The 16,754-nt window shown below is 40.4% G+C and overlaps 1 protein-coding gene across 1 annotated transcript in view; it reads right to left on the reverse strand.

The window, feature by feature from the left end:
• LOC105395627 (guanine nucleotide-releasing factor 2) overlaps positions 1–12,354 on the reverse strand; it is a 30,301-nt gene extending 17,947 nt beyond the window's left edge. The window contains exons 1-5 of the mRNA XM_048625715.1: positions 9,638–12,354; positions 5,803–5,974; positions 2,478–2,583; positions 851–959; positions 308–616 (exon numbers count right to left, since the gene is read on the reverse strand). Coding sequence (XP_048481672.1) covers positions 308–616; positions 851–959; positions 2,478–2,583; positions 5,803–5,974; positions 9,638–10,250 — 1,309 coding nt within the window. The 5' untranslated portion in view covers positions 10,251–12,354. The remainder of the gene's footprint in view (positions 1–307; positions 617–850; positions 960–2,477; positions 2,584–5,802; positions 5,975–9,637) is intronic.
• Positions 12,355–16,754: the final 4,400 nt, after the last annotated feature.

A 16,754-nucleotide genomic window follows, 5' to 3' on the forward strand; every position in this document is an offset into this window, starting at 1 on the left:
TCACCGAGGTGCATTTGACAGGCGTCACGCCTCCCGCTCTCCGCTGTCACTCCGATAGCGTGATTGATCATGAACACAGCTACGAGCCATGTTGCCCGGGTCATTTGCGACCTTAGATATGCAGGCGGCATAGATATGGGAAGATGATTGCTGTTTTTGCTATGGATTACAGATGTAGCATTGTAGATTACTCCTTGTAAATGTAAGATTGAAATGGGACCTCAGGGTCCTTTCTCCTTTAGAATGTGAACTTTATGATCTAGTTTCACGTTAGTAAAGAAACAAAAGAAGTGATCAAAGATCTCACCTGGTAGCGAGTTCCTCTGCGCGGGCGGCCTGGGCGCTAACAACGCGGCCGGCCTCGGGTCCAGAGCAGGGCGCGTCATGTGCTGCTGCGCCAGCCGCGCCACGTCGTGCACGGCCGCGGTCACGCCCGCCACCACGCCGCCCACGTGCTCGGGCGCCAGGCACCCCGTCTCCCCCGTCTCCTCCTCCTCACCCCGCAAACTAATCGCCGTGATCTCGTCGCACAAACGGATCAACATGGCCAAGGCCGTGCAGAGGCGCTTCACGGCGTTCGTCAGCGGCGGCGACCGCCCGCAGTACGGCTTGATCGCTGAAAAACAAAAACAACGCGTCAGTTACACCCAATTAAACGCGTCTATAGCTATAATTATGTGTGCGTTCATTGAATTTTAATTGATGTTTAGAATCTCGCTGATTAATTTTTAATGTTTATTCTGAACTTCTAATAATTCGAGGCTAATCGCCTCGCACTGGAGCGGCTTTCAGCCGAGTTATTTATGCCATAAATATGTTCGGTGTAAAAGAAATCTTTGAATAATATTACCTTTGTGAATATTGGCGATTGATTCGAAAACGAGGGTGCCGTTGTCCGGCAACATCTCCAGTTTCCTTTTTGTTATGACGTCGGAAAAGTGTTTTAATCCGAATGTGACCTAAAACAAAAGAAGCATCGTGAATATCAATGACCCCAACAAGAACAATAAAACATAGTAAAGAAATCAATTATACATGGACCATCTAGACACAGTCGTACGCGGGGTAACCTAGTAAGAATCACGAAATTCGCATTAGACATAGTTTCTAAAGAAATGGTGACACGGTAAATTAGGTATTCATACTTGAGATGAGGTTTATAGGCAAACGAGTTCTGTGTCTCGGATAGATAAAAGCTAAATGAGCCTGAGGCTCTAGGTGGTTAGTGTAGGCTGGAAGCAGACTGCCATTAAATATGCAATAGCTAATTAATCTCACTTGAAAATAATTACACGGTTGTGAAAAAAGTAGTTTATAAATACAGATGTGGAAGAATTGTTGTGTTTACAATATCAAAGAAGGAGTGAAGAAACTAATTTACACTGTTGTGCTATTTTGTAACATGAAAGAGCCGTCAAATTCATACGATCGGTCCATCAACTAGGGGTGTTAGGGAGCTCCGTAACCGTAACCGAAACTATCGGATATCCGATATAAAAAATCATCCGTAACCGTAACCGAATCCGAAATGAAAGTTTCGGATAGTATCGTATAGTTATAGTAAACTTGATTTAATTCCAATTTCAATATTTTCTTTTAATACGAAATTACTAATTCAGTAAGTATAAGTAATAATGTTGTTATTACATTTTTTATTTTAGGTGTTTTTGATCTAAAACATCTAAAATTTAGATAATACTCAATATAATTTAATTATTTATATTTATTTTTATTTTAAATAGCTGTAATAATTACTCACAGACTGATTGTAATTCCTGCCAAAAACGAAATAAAACTACTTTATTACCTATTAGTATTTTACTTTTAAAATTCCTTAAAAATATAATATCCGTAACCGAAACTAACGGATAATCCGAAATAATTTATTATCCGTATCCGTAACCGTATCCGGTATAATAATCATTCCTATATCCGTATCCAATCCGTAACCGAAATTTCATATCCATAACATCCCTACCATCAACCGTCGTGCAACAATGATCAGTTTGACAGCTTTTAGCGCGTTTAACACGAGACGAGATAGCAATAGCGTAGCAGAGTACAAGAAATAAGTCAATCAGTTTACGCGGTGGATGTCAATAAAAAAATAATATAAAGGTATATGTTTTTTTATATTACTTAGACAATACAGGCATACAGACCGTAGTCTTATACACATATTCACTTAATCTGACTGTCTAAACCTTTCTACTGTACAAACCAGACCAGCTACCTTACCACCGACACATAAGCAATCAGCATCTTTCTCATTTCTAATTTTCTACATCATCGCTTATCTGTCATACATCTGCCAGATTCATACAAATTATGTCAGTTTTGACAGTTAACCAATGCTGCTGCTTAAAGAATGGTAGATTGCCTAGCGGGACGGTAGCAGCTCTAAAGTGCTTTGTCACTTTGATACTTCAATGAAGTGTCGGTGACAAAATCATGAATAAGATAGCAACAGTACGTACATCTTTGACTAGTCGTTCCAGTTCTTTGGCCGGCGTGAGCTCGCCGTCGTCGGCGGCCGCCTTGTGCCCCATGTTGCGGAGCTTCGGGCTCAGCGGGGAGTGCGATCTGAGGGCAAACAGGACGAAAATTATTTATTTCAACACTGAGAAATAAAGGAAATAATCTAAGGCCAAAAAAATACTTTAAAATAAAACGCTAATTAATACGTCGTACTGTTCATTTGTGTCTGAAATTTAAAAATGTACCTATTTCCCTTTTTTCTTTTACTGTTACATGGTTTAGTAACGTAGGTACTGGGACTGAGCGTGAATATGAATAATTCAAGTTAAAATTAGGGCTTTAGATTATGACATTTACATATGCATCCAAACATAGGTGCGATGTTTGTATAATTAAATTTAGGTTTTGAAAAATCCTAGCTTCATGTATGGTCAGTCAGCAGCTGACTTTTTGCCCCCTGTTATGTAATAGTCCGTAAAGTTACTTTACATGATGGAGTAAAAGTAATAACGTGCAGCTGGTTTATCATTAGTAATTCCCAATGCTTTTCCTGTCTACATTTTTGGTCAACATTATTATATCACTTGCCTAAGCACCAGTAAGTATTTGAATGTTATAAAAATACCGTGCGACATTATACACAATAAGAATAAGAATGAATTATAGTAATACCTACATAACATAGTATAGTGTTGCGAAATCACTTAGTTTGCATACTGTCAACTTATTGTTTCTACAGCCTACATTTAGTGTATAATATTACATACATTACATCACACTGTCATGTTATTTAAAGTGGGAGTTCCCAACAAGCAACCAAGTTAACCTTAGCCGTTCTTCAAACAAACTGTTTATTCATCATAATATGCAATGTCTTTTATTAGCGTGCTAAGTGAATCGAAACAGAATTTAATATCTTGGTCTACTTCGCAGATGTTTGATAATAATTTAAAGTACCTATGTATCTGTGTATCACATTACATTCAAAGTATATAGCTTGCAGCTGACGTTCCGAATCACATACTGCGAGAGGCATCAAGAGAAACAATAGACACTAAAACCACAACATACCCGTGTCCATTGTGTGCGAATCTCCTTTGAAGTCGATGCGTCCGTTTGTGGATCCAATGCTCCATTTAGCCACATTTAACACAGACACAACCACAATCACAGGAACCATAAACACCTACAACACTTCACTTCTGCAATGTTTACTCGGCGACTTTCGAACGAGTACGTTGGCGCTGATTTACGTCAAGTGTAAAACAAATAAAAAGCGGTATCAAACACGCTGTCAGCGCGGCCGCGGACATTAAAATGTAATCATTTAACAGTGCACGCACCAAACTAATGAGATTTCAGCGGACAATGTCACTAACGAGTCTGACTCCTCGTGACTCACTCTATCGACCGAATGTTCCGTGCTATGTCTACAGTATTGCCGCTTCCAAGCTACAACGCTTTGCACAATCCAGTGCAAAGGTCAGTAGACCCATCTATTGGCTTATTTTACGTGACAATTATAAATAGATGAGTAATTGTGTAACGCGACTCTGTCACAGTGTAGCACTTTCACCACTGAAGATAAAGCTGTGCCGCACTCCCTGTGCCTCGTCGTCAGTTGTAAGATAGCGCGCTGGTATGTCTGCATGTTAATTTATCAAATAAGATAACAAACAATGATGGTTGTTTGTATCTTGGCAGTACACACAATCTGAGCGATAAGACTACAGTTTTAGAAGAAAGTCATTCTAGTCTCTGTCCATAATATTTTATGACTATTAGCACAGTACGTAAGAACGTATCTGTTATTATTACTCGTACACGTATCTAGTAGTATAAATCCTAAGCAATCATTACTATTACAACAAAGATTTGCAAACATTTTCGAATGCCGAACAATTTTAACACTCATTGGAGTGTTAAAAATATTCTGAATGTTATTGAAGATGCATTTCGATTTTAAGTAACGAGTGTTACTCACGAAATTACCTGACTCATGCAAAAATGTATACCTCGACGACTATGTAGAGAGGGTTGGAAACGGGCGGGCGTGCCATGACTGATTAAACCGATAGACTGTCTTTAAGTATTCAGTGTAATATGTGTAATTATGAATTTGAATAAAATAAAACCTCAGGTATGGCAATCCTGAAATAGATTGGATAATCGTTTGAATTTAGAACATAATAAAACGAATGATAGTCAGAATCTGAAGATAATTTCCTATCCCTATTATAAATCTATTATGGAAATGTTAAGTGCATACATTGCGCGTTATTAATTTAACCCGTCGGCCGTAGTTGCGTTGTGTCCTTGATAGCTAATTTAATTTAATGTGATACTCCTTGAAGTGAGATGATACGCAATAGCAATATTTGGCTGTTGGTAGAACCTGACCGACTGAACATACCTAATCCATAAATAACACTATATGTATAGTCTTCGCTATAAACATGTAATGGACCACTTCTATTTAATTAAAATTCCTTACAAAGTTAAATTCTAATCCAATTCACTTTAATCCTCGCGGCGCCAGCGAATGGTGAGAAAACGTCTAGGAATCGCGCACAGATGGTCACCTGTGTGCAAAATGGCCGTCCCTTCACTGCACTTGTATATCTAACGGATAAACTACGGGACCCGCTAGCCACAGATTTATGCAGGTGTGCGGAGCCCTAATTCCACTAACGGAACGCCTGTTTGGCCGAGTGCCACTGGAACGGTTCTGTACTTTAAGTTTCAATTTCCCGTAGTAGAATATTTCATTGATAGGTAGGTACTTACTAGATAAGGAGTAACACTGACCGGCAGATTATAGAACAGTTTCATAGTAAAATAGACCCTAAGAGAACTTGATGACAGTAGTTATCGGGAACAAGAGCTTGTTATTACACCCGCAGTAATACTTATGTGATTTAAACAGCTTAGATAATTTATGGTGTTCCACATCGCTGCCACTTTCTAACAAATTACACGTCCAGCTTTATAATATTCTCTTAACAATACAATTTTGTAGCGCACCATTACAGAAATAAACTACAGCCAAGAACTTAATAAAAATATGTACAACCTTAATGCTATCAGCAATCTCTACTAAACAGAAATCTTTGGACTGAGAACATAGTTTAATACTCTTACGTATGTTATGCACATACATACTTTTAATATATTTGCATGTGAATAGAATTAGATATAAGTAGTACAAGTATCTACACGAACTTGCGAAAGTGACTATTTTGGGTCAAACAAACCCTGACCTCTCCTATCCTATCTATGCATACAAACAGATCCATAAGCATTACATAACAACAACATATTCACCTGAGAGCATTAGCCAGATGAGGCGCGTGATGCTGCTGCTGCGGCGAGCGCATGTTGGAGATCCTCTCGAGCAGGTCGTCCTTGAAGCTGCGCGCGCGCCGCGCCAGCTTGTTGGCGCCGCGCAGCGACCCGCGGTGCCCCGACCCCGGCTCGGGGCTGAACAGGTCACTCTCTGCAACAACGCCATACGGGACTGTTACCGACAGGTATGAACAAATGACTGTCGGATGCAACGTCATTGGAGGGTTAGATTGGCTTAAATATGCATACAGGCTATCGGCTCGGGACTGATCAGTAGGCCTATCACGGGCTTACGTGGGAAATTCTATGCTATTTTCGATACTACAAAAACATATTATGGAAAAGGAAATGACACTTTTGGAACTAACAAATTTGCCTTACATTTTGACAGTGACAGTTGACGATTCACAACGTCAACGGAGGTTCGAAAATATAATCACTCTCTGCAACGCCATTGGCCAGGTACAAACAAATGACTGTCGGATGCAAATGCAACGTCATTGGTTGGTAGATTGGCTTCAATATGCATACCGAAAGGGTACCAAATGAATCAATCTATTAGGTACAGTTAGGTCACAGATTGGCAGGTATGAACAAATGACTGTCGGAAACAACGGCATTGGAGTGTATTTCTGATTGGCCGGCATGTGCATATATATTGTGAAGTATGAGGGCCATTTACAACGACTTTATCTGGATGCATGACAGCTCCCCGAAACTTCGTATTACGTCAAGCTAGAGTAGCCCGTCTGAATGATTCTCTGAAAAACGCAGTGGCGCAGGCCTTTAAGTTTGATGGCATTTATTTCATGTTTCGTGACAAGGTTGCGTCTTTGCAAGGTATTCCTTTAAAAATACGCGATGCTAAAAACACTTTTACTATGTAATTGTTTAACTTTTGTTGTTGAGGTTACAACTGCTTGCATTTCCTATGTGGGCAGAGGAAGCTTTCTATTAACTGTCAAAACATAGCAATTTCGTAATTGTTAACTCGCGTTCAAGTGGATAATTCTGTTACATACATCGTTAGCGTTTGATGGCTATCTAGCCAAATTATTATATCGCGAATATCTAGATGAAACTTCACATGCTGAAACACGCACAAATATAATTAAGGGAATTAATCGTTTAATTATCTACACTGCTACAACTAACCTAGGTGCGAAGATTGCAACTTCAGATGCGATTTTATTGCAAGATTTAATCTCTCACTGTTTCTTTAAACTTAAGTGCATCCATAGTTCATAGACCATTTAAACGAAGAACTTTCTACATAACTTATGAAGAAGCCGCTATAAGAAAGTGTTAACCCACTCTGCTACCAAAACTTATACACGATCAATACTATATTGTATTTTCACTTTCAAAATATGCAATAACACTTATAGGTCAGACAAGTTCAACATTATCACAACATTTTTGCATATTTTTATGAGAATGAAACCGAAAGCAGTCGAGCGAGCCGTCATTAACTCTGGGCAAACGAGTTCCGCCCGAACTAAATCATTTAATCTAAATGACGAAGTAAACAAAAAAAGAGTTTCAGTTTAAAATTCAGATTTAATTAAATTCTTTAGTACATTAACACTAATTTGTTTGAATAGTTTTTATTTAAGTCATATAATTAAGAAAAGAACGTAATAAAAAGTGAATACTAATGAGTACAAACGGTACGTATACAAGAGTTTGGTACAGCACAATGTACACACATAGAGGTGTACGCACAACAGCCATCATTGTCATCACGTATTGGGCCCGTTGGTAACAATTGAATTGCGCAATTGAAGAACAAGGAAAAACTCAGGAGCCAGTCTTTGTTTATTGACGCACTGAGATAAAAACATATCGCTGACTTCGACTAAACCAACAGGACATGCCACAGGAAGGAAGCCGCTGGATAAACGCGCTTTTGTTATAATTATTATTATAAATTACAATATTCTGTTCAACGTTACCACTTTTCAGTGATGAAACCACTGTGACCGACACTTATTTGCTCACGAACAAAAACACACAAAAGCTCGGCACAAGCTCGGGTATATAAAAAGGCAAGAGATAAAGCTTAAACTGAGTCCAGAAGTATATTACACAGTTGAATCTAGCACATCACGCCCATGATCGCAACAAGGATGTATCACCACTGCTATATTGAGGCAAAACTCAAGCTTTACCTTTAACGGATGACGTAAGATTGTGGCCTCGCAGTCGCTTTACTATGAAATCACTTTTACAGTTTTCAAGACATCGCCCTAGCGGAGGGCATGAATGAACTGAGGGATGGAGCGCCGGTCACAGGAGTCGCGTGCGCGGCTATAAATACCCGGCAGGATAGGAGGACGCGCCGGGCCGCGGAGTGGTTGACTGACCGCCGCGCCGCGCCCGCCCGTCGCCTCCGGCCCGAGTGCGTCACTCACATCATAAACATACAAGCAATATAATCAAACGCCTATTTAACATTCAACATCGGTAGCGACGCGACGCCAGCCTGTTTCTGACTGCGCTCGTCAATCAACAGGAAGTATTTGCGATCGGCGGACCCAGCTAAATGGCCTCTTAGATGGCTATTATCAGTTCTGTTATTGTTTATTCGTGGGTGGTTGTTAGGTTAGTAGGTATATTTTGAGTGCATGGGGTTTGATAATAATTTTGGATTTAACCCTTATCGAATTTAAAAAATCTTCTTTGTAATGTAGAGACTATATTTTGTGTCCATTTATAAAGTTTTTCCGAGTTTACAAGTCGCTAAACATACATATAGGTAGGCGAATTTTCATAAGCATGGACGAATTACTATTAAAAGCAACCGCAACATTCAGGAATCACGGCCTCTGTTTACTTTATATTATGATAAAATAAATTTATATTACAACGTATGTTAAACAGTGCGGATCCATCCCATAGTGATTATAACTCAGAGATCTTGCTAAAGATTGGAGATGGAGAAACTATAAAGCCCACTTTCCGCAATATCATAATATTAGATTAGAAAACTACTTATAATTCGTGATTATTCTTATACTGGAATGACTGGACTTTCTCTTTCACTTTATAAACTGATTTCCTGGACATCAGATATTCATGTGAAAACTATTCATTCACAATAAAATCTACATGTGACCTTGTTTGTAAGGTGTTCCACTTTTTGTGATTCTGTTATCGTAAAACTTTTGTTCCTGACTCATTAATCTCATGATTGTGTTAAAACAATAAATTTACGTCAAAAATTACTGTAATCGCGTACTTGACACAATAGAAGTGCGAGTGTATCATTAACCATAGTAGTTTTTGTCTATGGCCTTAACATTACGCGAACAATGAGCACAATGGAGCGTCTTTCCCGCGTCTCTTACGTGTTGTTATACAAGAGTAAGCATTTCATTAGCTGCACCGGCTCTTACTTAACAAAGCTGCTGCAAAGAAAAACGGAAAGCTCTCTCCGCGCCGCGTCTTCCGCATCGCCGTCTCTCGCGGGAAACGTGCCTATCTGGTTGCATCGCCCACGACCGTGGACAGGCTATCCGCTTACAAGAACCCAATTACAATCACGCTCAAATATTTCATATTTCAAACACCTATCGCATTCATCTGTGCAATATTCGTGCCCGCCAGAAGTTAAGTATGTCACATGTACACAATCGGTGGCAGCCTAGAATCCAATATGGCTAAATATGATATATGCCGTTCACAAACCAATTACGAGCTGATATTTCCAAAAAAGGTGTTGCAAAGAGACTAATTTGTTATTTAGATTGAACATATGGATTGCCGAAATGGAGTACGGTTGGTAACATGTGTTTTGTAAAGTGTTTCGTACCATGAGTGGGTCTGGTGGGTTGTTGTTGGTCGCCGTTGATCTGTCGGTAGACGCCGACGCCGGGCGGCACGGCGCGCGGCCCGCCCGCCCCGCGCCGCGGCCCCTTGCGCGCCGCCGCCGCCAGCCAGTACGAGCGAGGCACCCCCCGCTGGGGCGCCGCGCTGCCCTCGACCAGCGGGGACGAGTAGTGCTGCAGTCCTTCATCATCTATCAAATTCTGCAAACTGGTGCCGCCTCTAATTACTTTCTCGTTGTACTTCTTAGCGTGCTTCAGGGTCAGATTGTCCAAGCTCTTGCAGGAGGCGAGCGACACATTGTTGTTGCGTATGTCGTTGTACTTGTTGGGGTCGTAGCAGGTGATTCTTGGGCAGTGGTCGATGATAATGTCAGGGCCCCGGGCGAGCTGGTCGGGCTTGGCGCGGGCGCGCTGCTTGATGTTGCGGATGTTGCGCTTGATGACGGAGGTGCCGCGCTCCTCCAGCGCGCGCAGCACGTCGCCCCCGCCCCCGCCGCCGCCCGCGCCCGCCCCGTGCTTGTACACGTGGTAGCTGCGCTTGTTCCGGCGCTGGTTGTCATTGTCATCGAAAATAAAACTCTCGTCGTAATGCGGCATTTTGTATTCTTACTTCACCACTTTTTACATAATCCTTTATGAGTTTCTGCACTTTGTTGCACAATTAATTATACCGGATATTGCACCCTGTAGCTGAATGTGGCGGGTTTCACCGCGGTGACAAGCGGCTGCTGCGCGGGACGGCTAGTCGCAGAGAAAGGGAGAGCCCTTTAGAAATCTTCGAAAGCTGTTTGTATGCACTTGCATTGAAATTTCACATTTCTGTCATTTATCTTTTGCAATGATGTTCTATAGCTTGCAATGATACAATACGACACGTAAACAACCTGCCCGTTGATGTCTCGAGGTATGTACATAAGCTCGTTTATACAATACGTACAATATACAAAACAAGTCAGAGACGTAAATAGTCTCTGAGGTATAAGAATAACACTATCTTCGAAAGTTAATCCCAATCACATGATGTTATTTTGGGACAAAACTACCTATAAAGATTTCGTTTGCTTATTTAAAAACAACGTTCAGACCCATTCAACGTAATTCAATAAAAGAATCGGGTTACACAAACCAGTGATAATTAAAATTTACCGTGCTTTTAGCATAAAGCTGGATTTTGTGTATTTCTCTGGCACGGAGAGCATATGTTTGAGATGCGATTAGGTCATTATTTATTTCCAGTGAGCTTCGCGTCGCGTTTTATGCGCGAATGCTGGCCGCTTCGCTCACCTTGACATTATGAGACGGCCCCTAAATTTGGTTCACTGTATCGTGCTCATATAGCTCATCAATTCAGCTTCATTAAAGGAATTTAAAATGATTGATTCTTCCGTCGAATAGCCGTCCATACACAGACAAAGAATGTTATGTAAATTCGGAGTGCTAAACGGAGGTTTCAATCAATTAAGCTGAACCTTTTATGTAAGGGAAACCAGGCATTCGAATTAGTAGCTTTCTCTATTCTTTGCGACAGCCGTCGAACTTGGACACCGGGTCTGATTTTCACTCAGTCATGCATCGCGGAGTGGTTACACAACATCACCATACACAGAACTGGGAGTCAACACAAGGTAATGCCTCCGGGCAGAAGTTACCTTGTTAACATTAAACAAATCTTCCGCACATGTCACTATTATTATCATATACCGCACTTTACATGCACTAACACTATCAGACCACTTACGCTTAAATCACATAGTTTTTTATTTTTATTTAGTAATTAATTAAATTTTAATTAAGTCGTGTTTTGTTATACGATCGCGGCGATGTCTGTGCGCATGCGGCTACAGCGACTGCGTGCGGGTCGGGAGGAGCGCCGCGGACGGCTGCGGCGGCACTGCGGCGCGGACTGCGCGGCCGCCGCTGCGCCAACGACAGTGAAAGTCTGCATGCGCGCGCGCAACCGACAAACATCTCCGCCGATCTTCTACTAGTACACTACCCAATCGATCTATTGCAAAATGCAACACCTTACAAATAGCTTATCGCTTATCTACTAGCCAAATGGAATCGTCAAGATTAGCAAATATGTATTAGGTTAAAACGTACGTTCCGAAGTGCCTCTCCGATGTGCAACGTAAATTGTTACGTGACGTGAAATTATTTAAACATTAGGAATACATATTGGATTTCGTGCTGTGGAAATACAGGTCATTTCCAATTTCATAGATTATTTGTATTCGCAACAATTCAATGCGATAGTCCGTGGAATGTTCAGAAGTAGATAGGTCATGTGATGTGATTCGTATCGAGCGTATAGGAAATAGCGACGCTAACGTCGAGTTGACACAGCCCTGTGGCCATTGGGGACAGTCGGCGGGGCATCCGCTATGCAAATAGCGGCAGCATTATGACCGCCTCGTCAAATCACCATAAAACTGAACACTAAACATAAGTATTGACACGGTTTGAAAAATACTTCTCTAAAGCCGTTGCGAAAGAGAGAAAATAGTAGATGCGTGTGCCATTTGTTTGTGAGTGGGAAACTTAACGTTGGCTGTAATACGATTTGTGTAAAAATTAGAGAAGAAAGGGCCGAAAGAAAAGATATTCGTAGCTATTCAGCATGCCGGTCGCAGGTATCAGTGCAGAAAATGCAGTATAATTAGTAGTAAACGAGAAGGGCTAACCTATAATAAAAGCCGAAGCTAGGGCAACCAATTGCAGTTACAATAAGTGGTAAAGATGTGTGTCATACGAGCATTTAGCGAGATAGCGAGTAGGGTCCGAGCGACCGGTCACACATCGCCTAACTGTGAAATCTATGGATCAACTGGAACCGATTCCATCGCTATTTGATCAAATAATTATACCTCTAGCTGACATCCTCGTGTAACAATGTTGCGTAAATTATATTAGAGATCTCAACGATAATTTCGTGAATGCTATTTCCTGATCTGAGTTGCGTAGATTGTAAGATACCGTACATTGTTTAAAAGCTTTTTTTGGTAATCGCAAATAGTGGATTCTCTACCGGTCCATTGTATACTTTGATGGATTCTGGTTTTTATAATCTGTTATTTTAGAACCCATTTTAAAATTAATATCATTAAGTATAGATATTTTTTTCATTAGAATAGAGCAATAGCATAGTATTATGCATAATCAAAAAATCAATAGGATATCAGTTACTGCCATAAAATAAGCATCTATACGTTCGTTTCCGTAATTATATTCTGTTACGGTTGGTCTTCTTCAGCATAAGCATAACGATAAGTAAAGATGTTGATCACGCAAACAGTACTCTACTGACACGGAAAAAATATAAATGCAATCAACTAGTTCATTCTCAAGTACGTATGTTGCAAATGCATCTGCATTTAGTATACATCTACATTTACTGCCATTGAGTGGTATATAATTAAATCTAAACAAAGAATTAACTGATTTCATTGCTACAAAGATCGGGCAAAGTAAGTAATCTGTAAGAGACAGTCATGAAATTGTTATTGGTCTCAACAGGAAATATCAGAGCTAGACCCCACCGACAAAAGTAGCAAGAACAATAAATAAATTGCGAGTCACGAAAGAGGTTGAAGTGCCGGGAGATCGATAAATAAAAGAGCACTCAACAGAAATGGTTGAAGAGCAATCTCCGTACAGCGGTACTACAGGCGGCAGAAAAACCAACGCCCACCGGTAAATGACCCAGCAGGCAACATAGACAGCTCGCTATGCAACACTAGATCCAGATAACAAAGAAACGCTTCATGTAAATTTGCGCGGCACGGCTGAATGCCCCAAAGACTTCTACAAAGATGAGAGAAAAAACATGAAGACGTTATGTGTATACGAATTACAGATAATCCGAATAGTATATTATATATGAAGGTAATTAGTTTATTATGTGCGTCGGATTAGGGTCCGCCTTCCGGTGGCAGAGAGCGCACGCCACCACGCTTCGCGAAACCACTTTCCAATAACAACCACGCTGGCTAACCACTCTAACGGGAACGGACCCAGCACTTTTTATTAGATTCTATCTACTTGTGTTTTATTAGATTGCAACTTCTAATAACAGAGAGCAAAACGCAGGTAGTGTGTGTATATAGTGTGGGCCTAACGTATATATCGTCGCCCTTCGCGCTCACTATCGTAGTACAGTGGATACGGCGTCGTCGGTGGAAAAAGCTTTTTGCACTACCGATCAAAAACTAAACTTATTAGATTAGGTACATAATATGCTAAACTTCGCTATAATACTACAACAACTTGTTTAACGAAATCACCATACCGCTGAGGCGGTTTAATTGATGTGTGAAAAACTTAAATTACACACCAACTAGCAACAGTTAAAATTACATAAAATAGCCAGGAAATTAAGTCGTGAGAGATATATGTTTTGTATTTTCATATTTGGTCATTATTTCAATTATTATTTTCATTTTTTGTTGAATACGATTAAGAAGCAGTGGTTGATTGTTGACAAATTCTTGATGAATAATGCTAATGTTAAGCAATGCGGCGGAAGCGAGCATGATCCACGCCGCTGACTGCTCAGCGATGTAATCTCGGGGCATCTCATCACGACTGTGCCGCAAAAAACAAACCTACTGTCAGCTAGAGACACAATCGTACATCTTCATACACTTGCCACAAACGAGCTCGAAATATGTGCATCACGTCAGGAGTCCGTGACTGGGACTACCTTGCGACATTCTCCAAGTAATACCCCTCGATTAGGCTGACTTTGCATACTACGTGCCATTGTTATCTAAGCTTACAGGTTACATAAAAAGGAACGGCTAACAATTATCTAATCGACTCAGTTATTCTTCAATGAAACCAAATGCCAGATGTTCATGGGCAGTCATTAATATCTCAAATGATACGTCTCATCTCGGCAATCTGGCACACGCACCGTGGAAGAGGAAGGCCGCTGTTCGGCCTCCCGACCACAACTAACACACTATTACTATATTCAATGAAGGTCACAAACCTTTCAATAGTAATTTGTCAATTTTTGTAATTGGATATGAACGTTAGGTATAGTGGGTAATTCATGTGCACAATTTTATTTTCTCACGATAGCGTTTTTATGGCAAGGTCGCCCGCTATTACGCTTAAAAGCTGCTCGTTTATCAATTGCTAAGTAAGACAATTTTACAGACACGACAACTAAACCTTTTAAGTTAAAAGAGAGTTGAAAGCCATTTATTAAATTCTGCTTCACATTCCTGCTTAATTCTATAAGCGGACGTGGGCCCGTACTAAAGTTCAAGCTGGTTAAATAAATGTTACTTATTTTGTTGTACCGTACCTACCAATTAGGTTTGCGCAATCGTATGTAGCCATTAATATTAATAATATGTGGGGACATCTCACACACGGCCATCCGACCCCACGCTAGGCAGAACCTGTGTTATGGGTGTCGGACAGCTGATATATCTACACAAATACATAGAGAGATAGATACTAAATATAAATATCAACACCCAAGACCCGAGTACAAATATCTGTCTTTAAACAAATATCTGCCCCAGCCAATGATTTCAAAAGGAAGGATAGGCCCTTCAGAACATTTTACTCAAACCTTCTTCATACAAGCAAAATAACTGTCATCTGTCATAATTTGTTTGAACTATGTCAGTGCCTAGCAACTATCTTGACGACGTAACCTTGTACGTGCGTTAATAATTTACCATCCCGGATATTGTTTTATTATTTGCAGGCGCCATATCAATAATTGAAGACAAATCCAACTACTAAAATTAAAACTGTTTTAGGCTGTAGACCTGTAGAGCGTCCCGTACAAATGCACTAAAAATCACGCTCCAAAACGTAAGTATGTGCAACAAGAAAATGTTCTCGGAGGATAGTCAACAAAAAATGACGTCCGCACAAGGTTACAGCGCGCGGCCATTGTAGACTTTGGTAGTAAAATAATTATCACTTTAATGTATTTATTACTTAATTTAATGGTAATTACCGATGATACGATATTCGATGTTTCTTTTTGACCTTCGTATAATAGTTTTTGCAGCCTTTCACAACACAACTACATATTTATCACAAGATTCACAAGACCATCTCTCGGCCACAGACAACTGTCGACTGAGGAGCGTTGGCCCTAAAATTACGATTTTAGGGCCAACGCGCGGGTGCCATTTTTTTGAGTGGGAGGCCCTGTCCTTACGCTAGTAATATATATGTCAATGGCCCCAGCCGGGAATCGAACCCGGGACCATCGGGCTCAGTAGTCAGGTCACTAACCACTACGCCATTCGGTCGTCGAATTCGTATATTCGTCGAATCGTCGTTGTTGTGAGAGCGGAGGAGCCATCGGCATCGACACAACATGTTAAGTAATAAGTCCAACGGGAAATGGAACGATTCGATAAACATATTAAAGCTAATATCAAAAAGTTAGTTGGTGCAGTAAGATAGGTTAAGAATAACAAAACAGAGTAAAAAACTAACATGAAAGATAAAATTGGCTACCATATATTGGATAAATAATGTTACTATAAAGAATGTAATAACATTTCTCATAATTAAATGAAATGTGTATAAGTACTGGTCCTTAGCCTAGAAACATGAAATAAAGAACCTACTTAAATTAAGTATTTGAGTAATAAAAATAAATATATAAAATATTTACTAGGCTAGTGTTCTAAACCATCAGGAATTTGAATGTCGCTATTATGGTAAGGCTTCTCGAAGGAGGGCTGACTGCGAACCTTTCACTTTCGCCAGCGGACCGCGACGCCGGCTAGAATCCGGCGGTGATGCTGTTACGTCTCAAGGCGAGCCACCTGCCTGACAATAGACGCCACATCCATCAGCCATCGGTGGAGCAACCGACAACGAGCCATTCAAATATGCATTAGTCCGACAATGCTACTGCTGTTCTTTAGCTAACGCGGAAAATAGACAACCGTTTCTTCTATTGATAACTCGTTTTTTAAATAATAATGTTAAGTATTCCTTTTGTTATGTACGTAGTTAGTTCTTATTATAATATAATTGCGCATTGCTCAAATAATTGCATCTAGGCGTGTCGCAAGTAAAAACATAATTGGTTTCACACAAACGTTGCTAACAACG

The sequence above is a fragment of the Plutella xylostella genome, chromosome 15, assembly GCF_932276165.1.
Source record: "Plutella xylostella chromosome 15, ilPluXylo3.1, whole genome shotgun sequence".
NCBI lineage: Eukaryota > Metazoa > Arthropoda > Insecta > Lepidoptera > Plutellidae > Plutella > Plutella xylostella.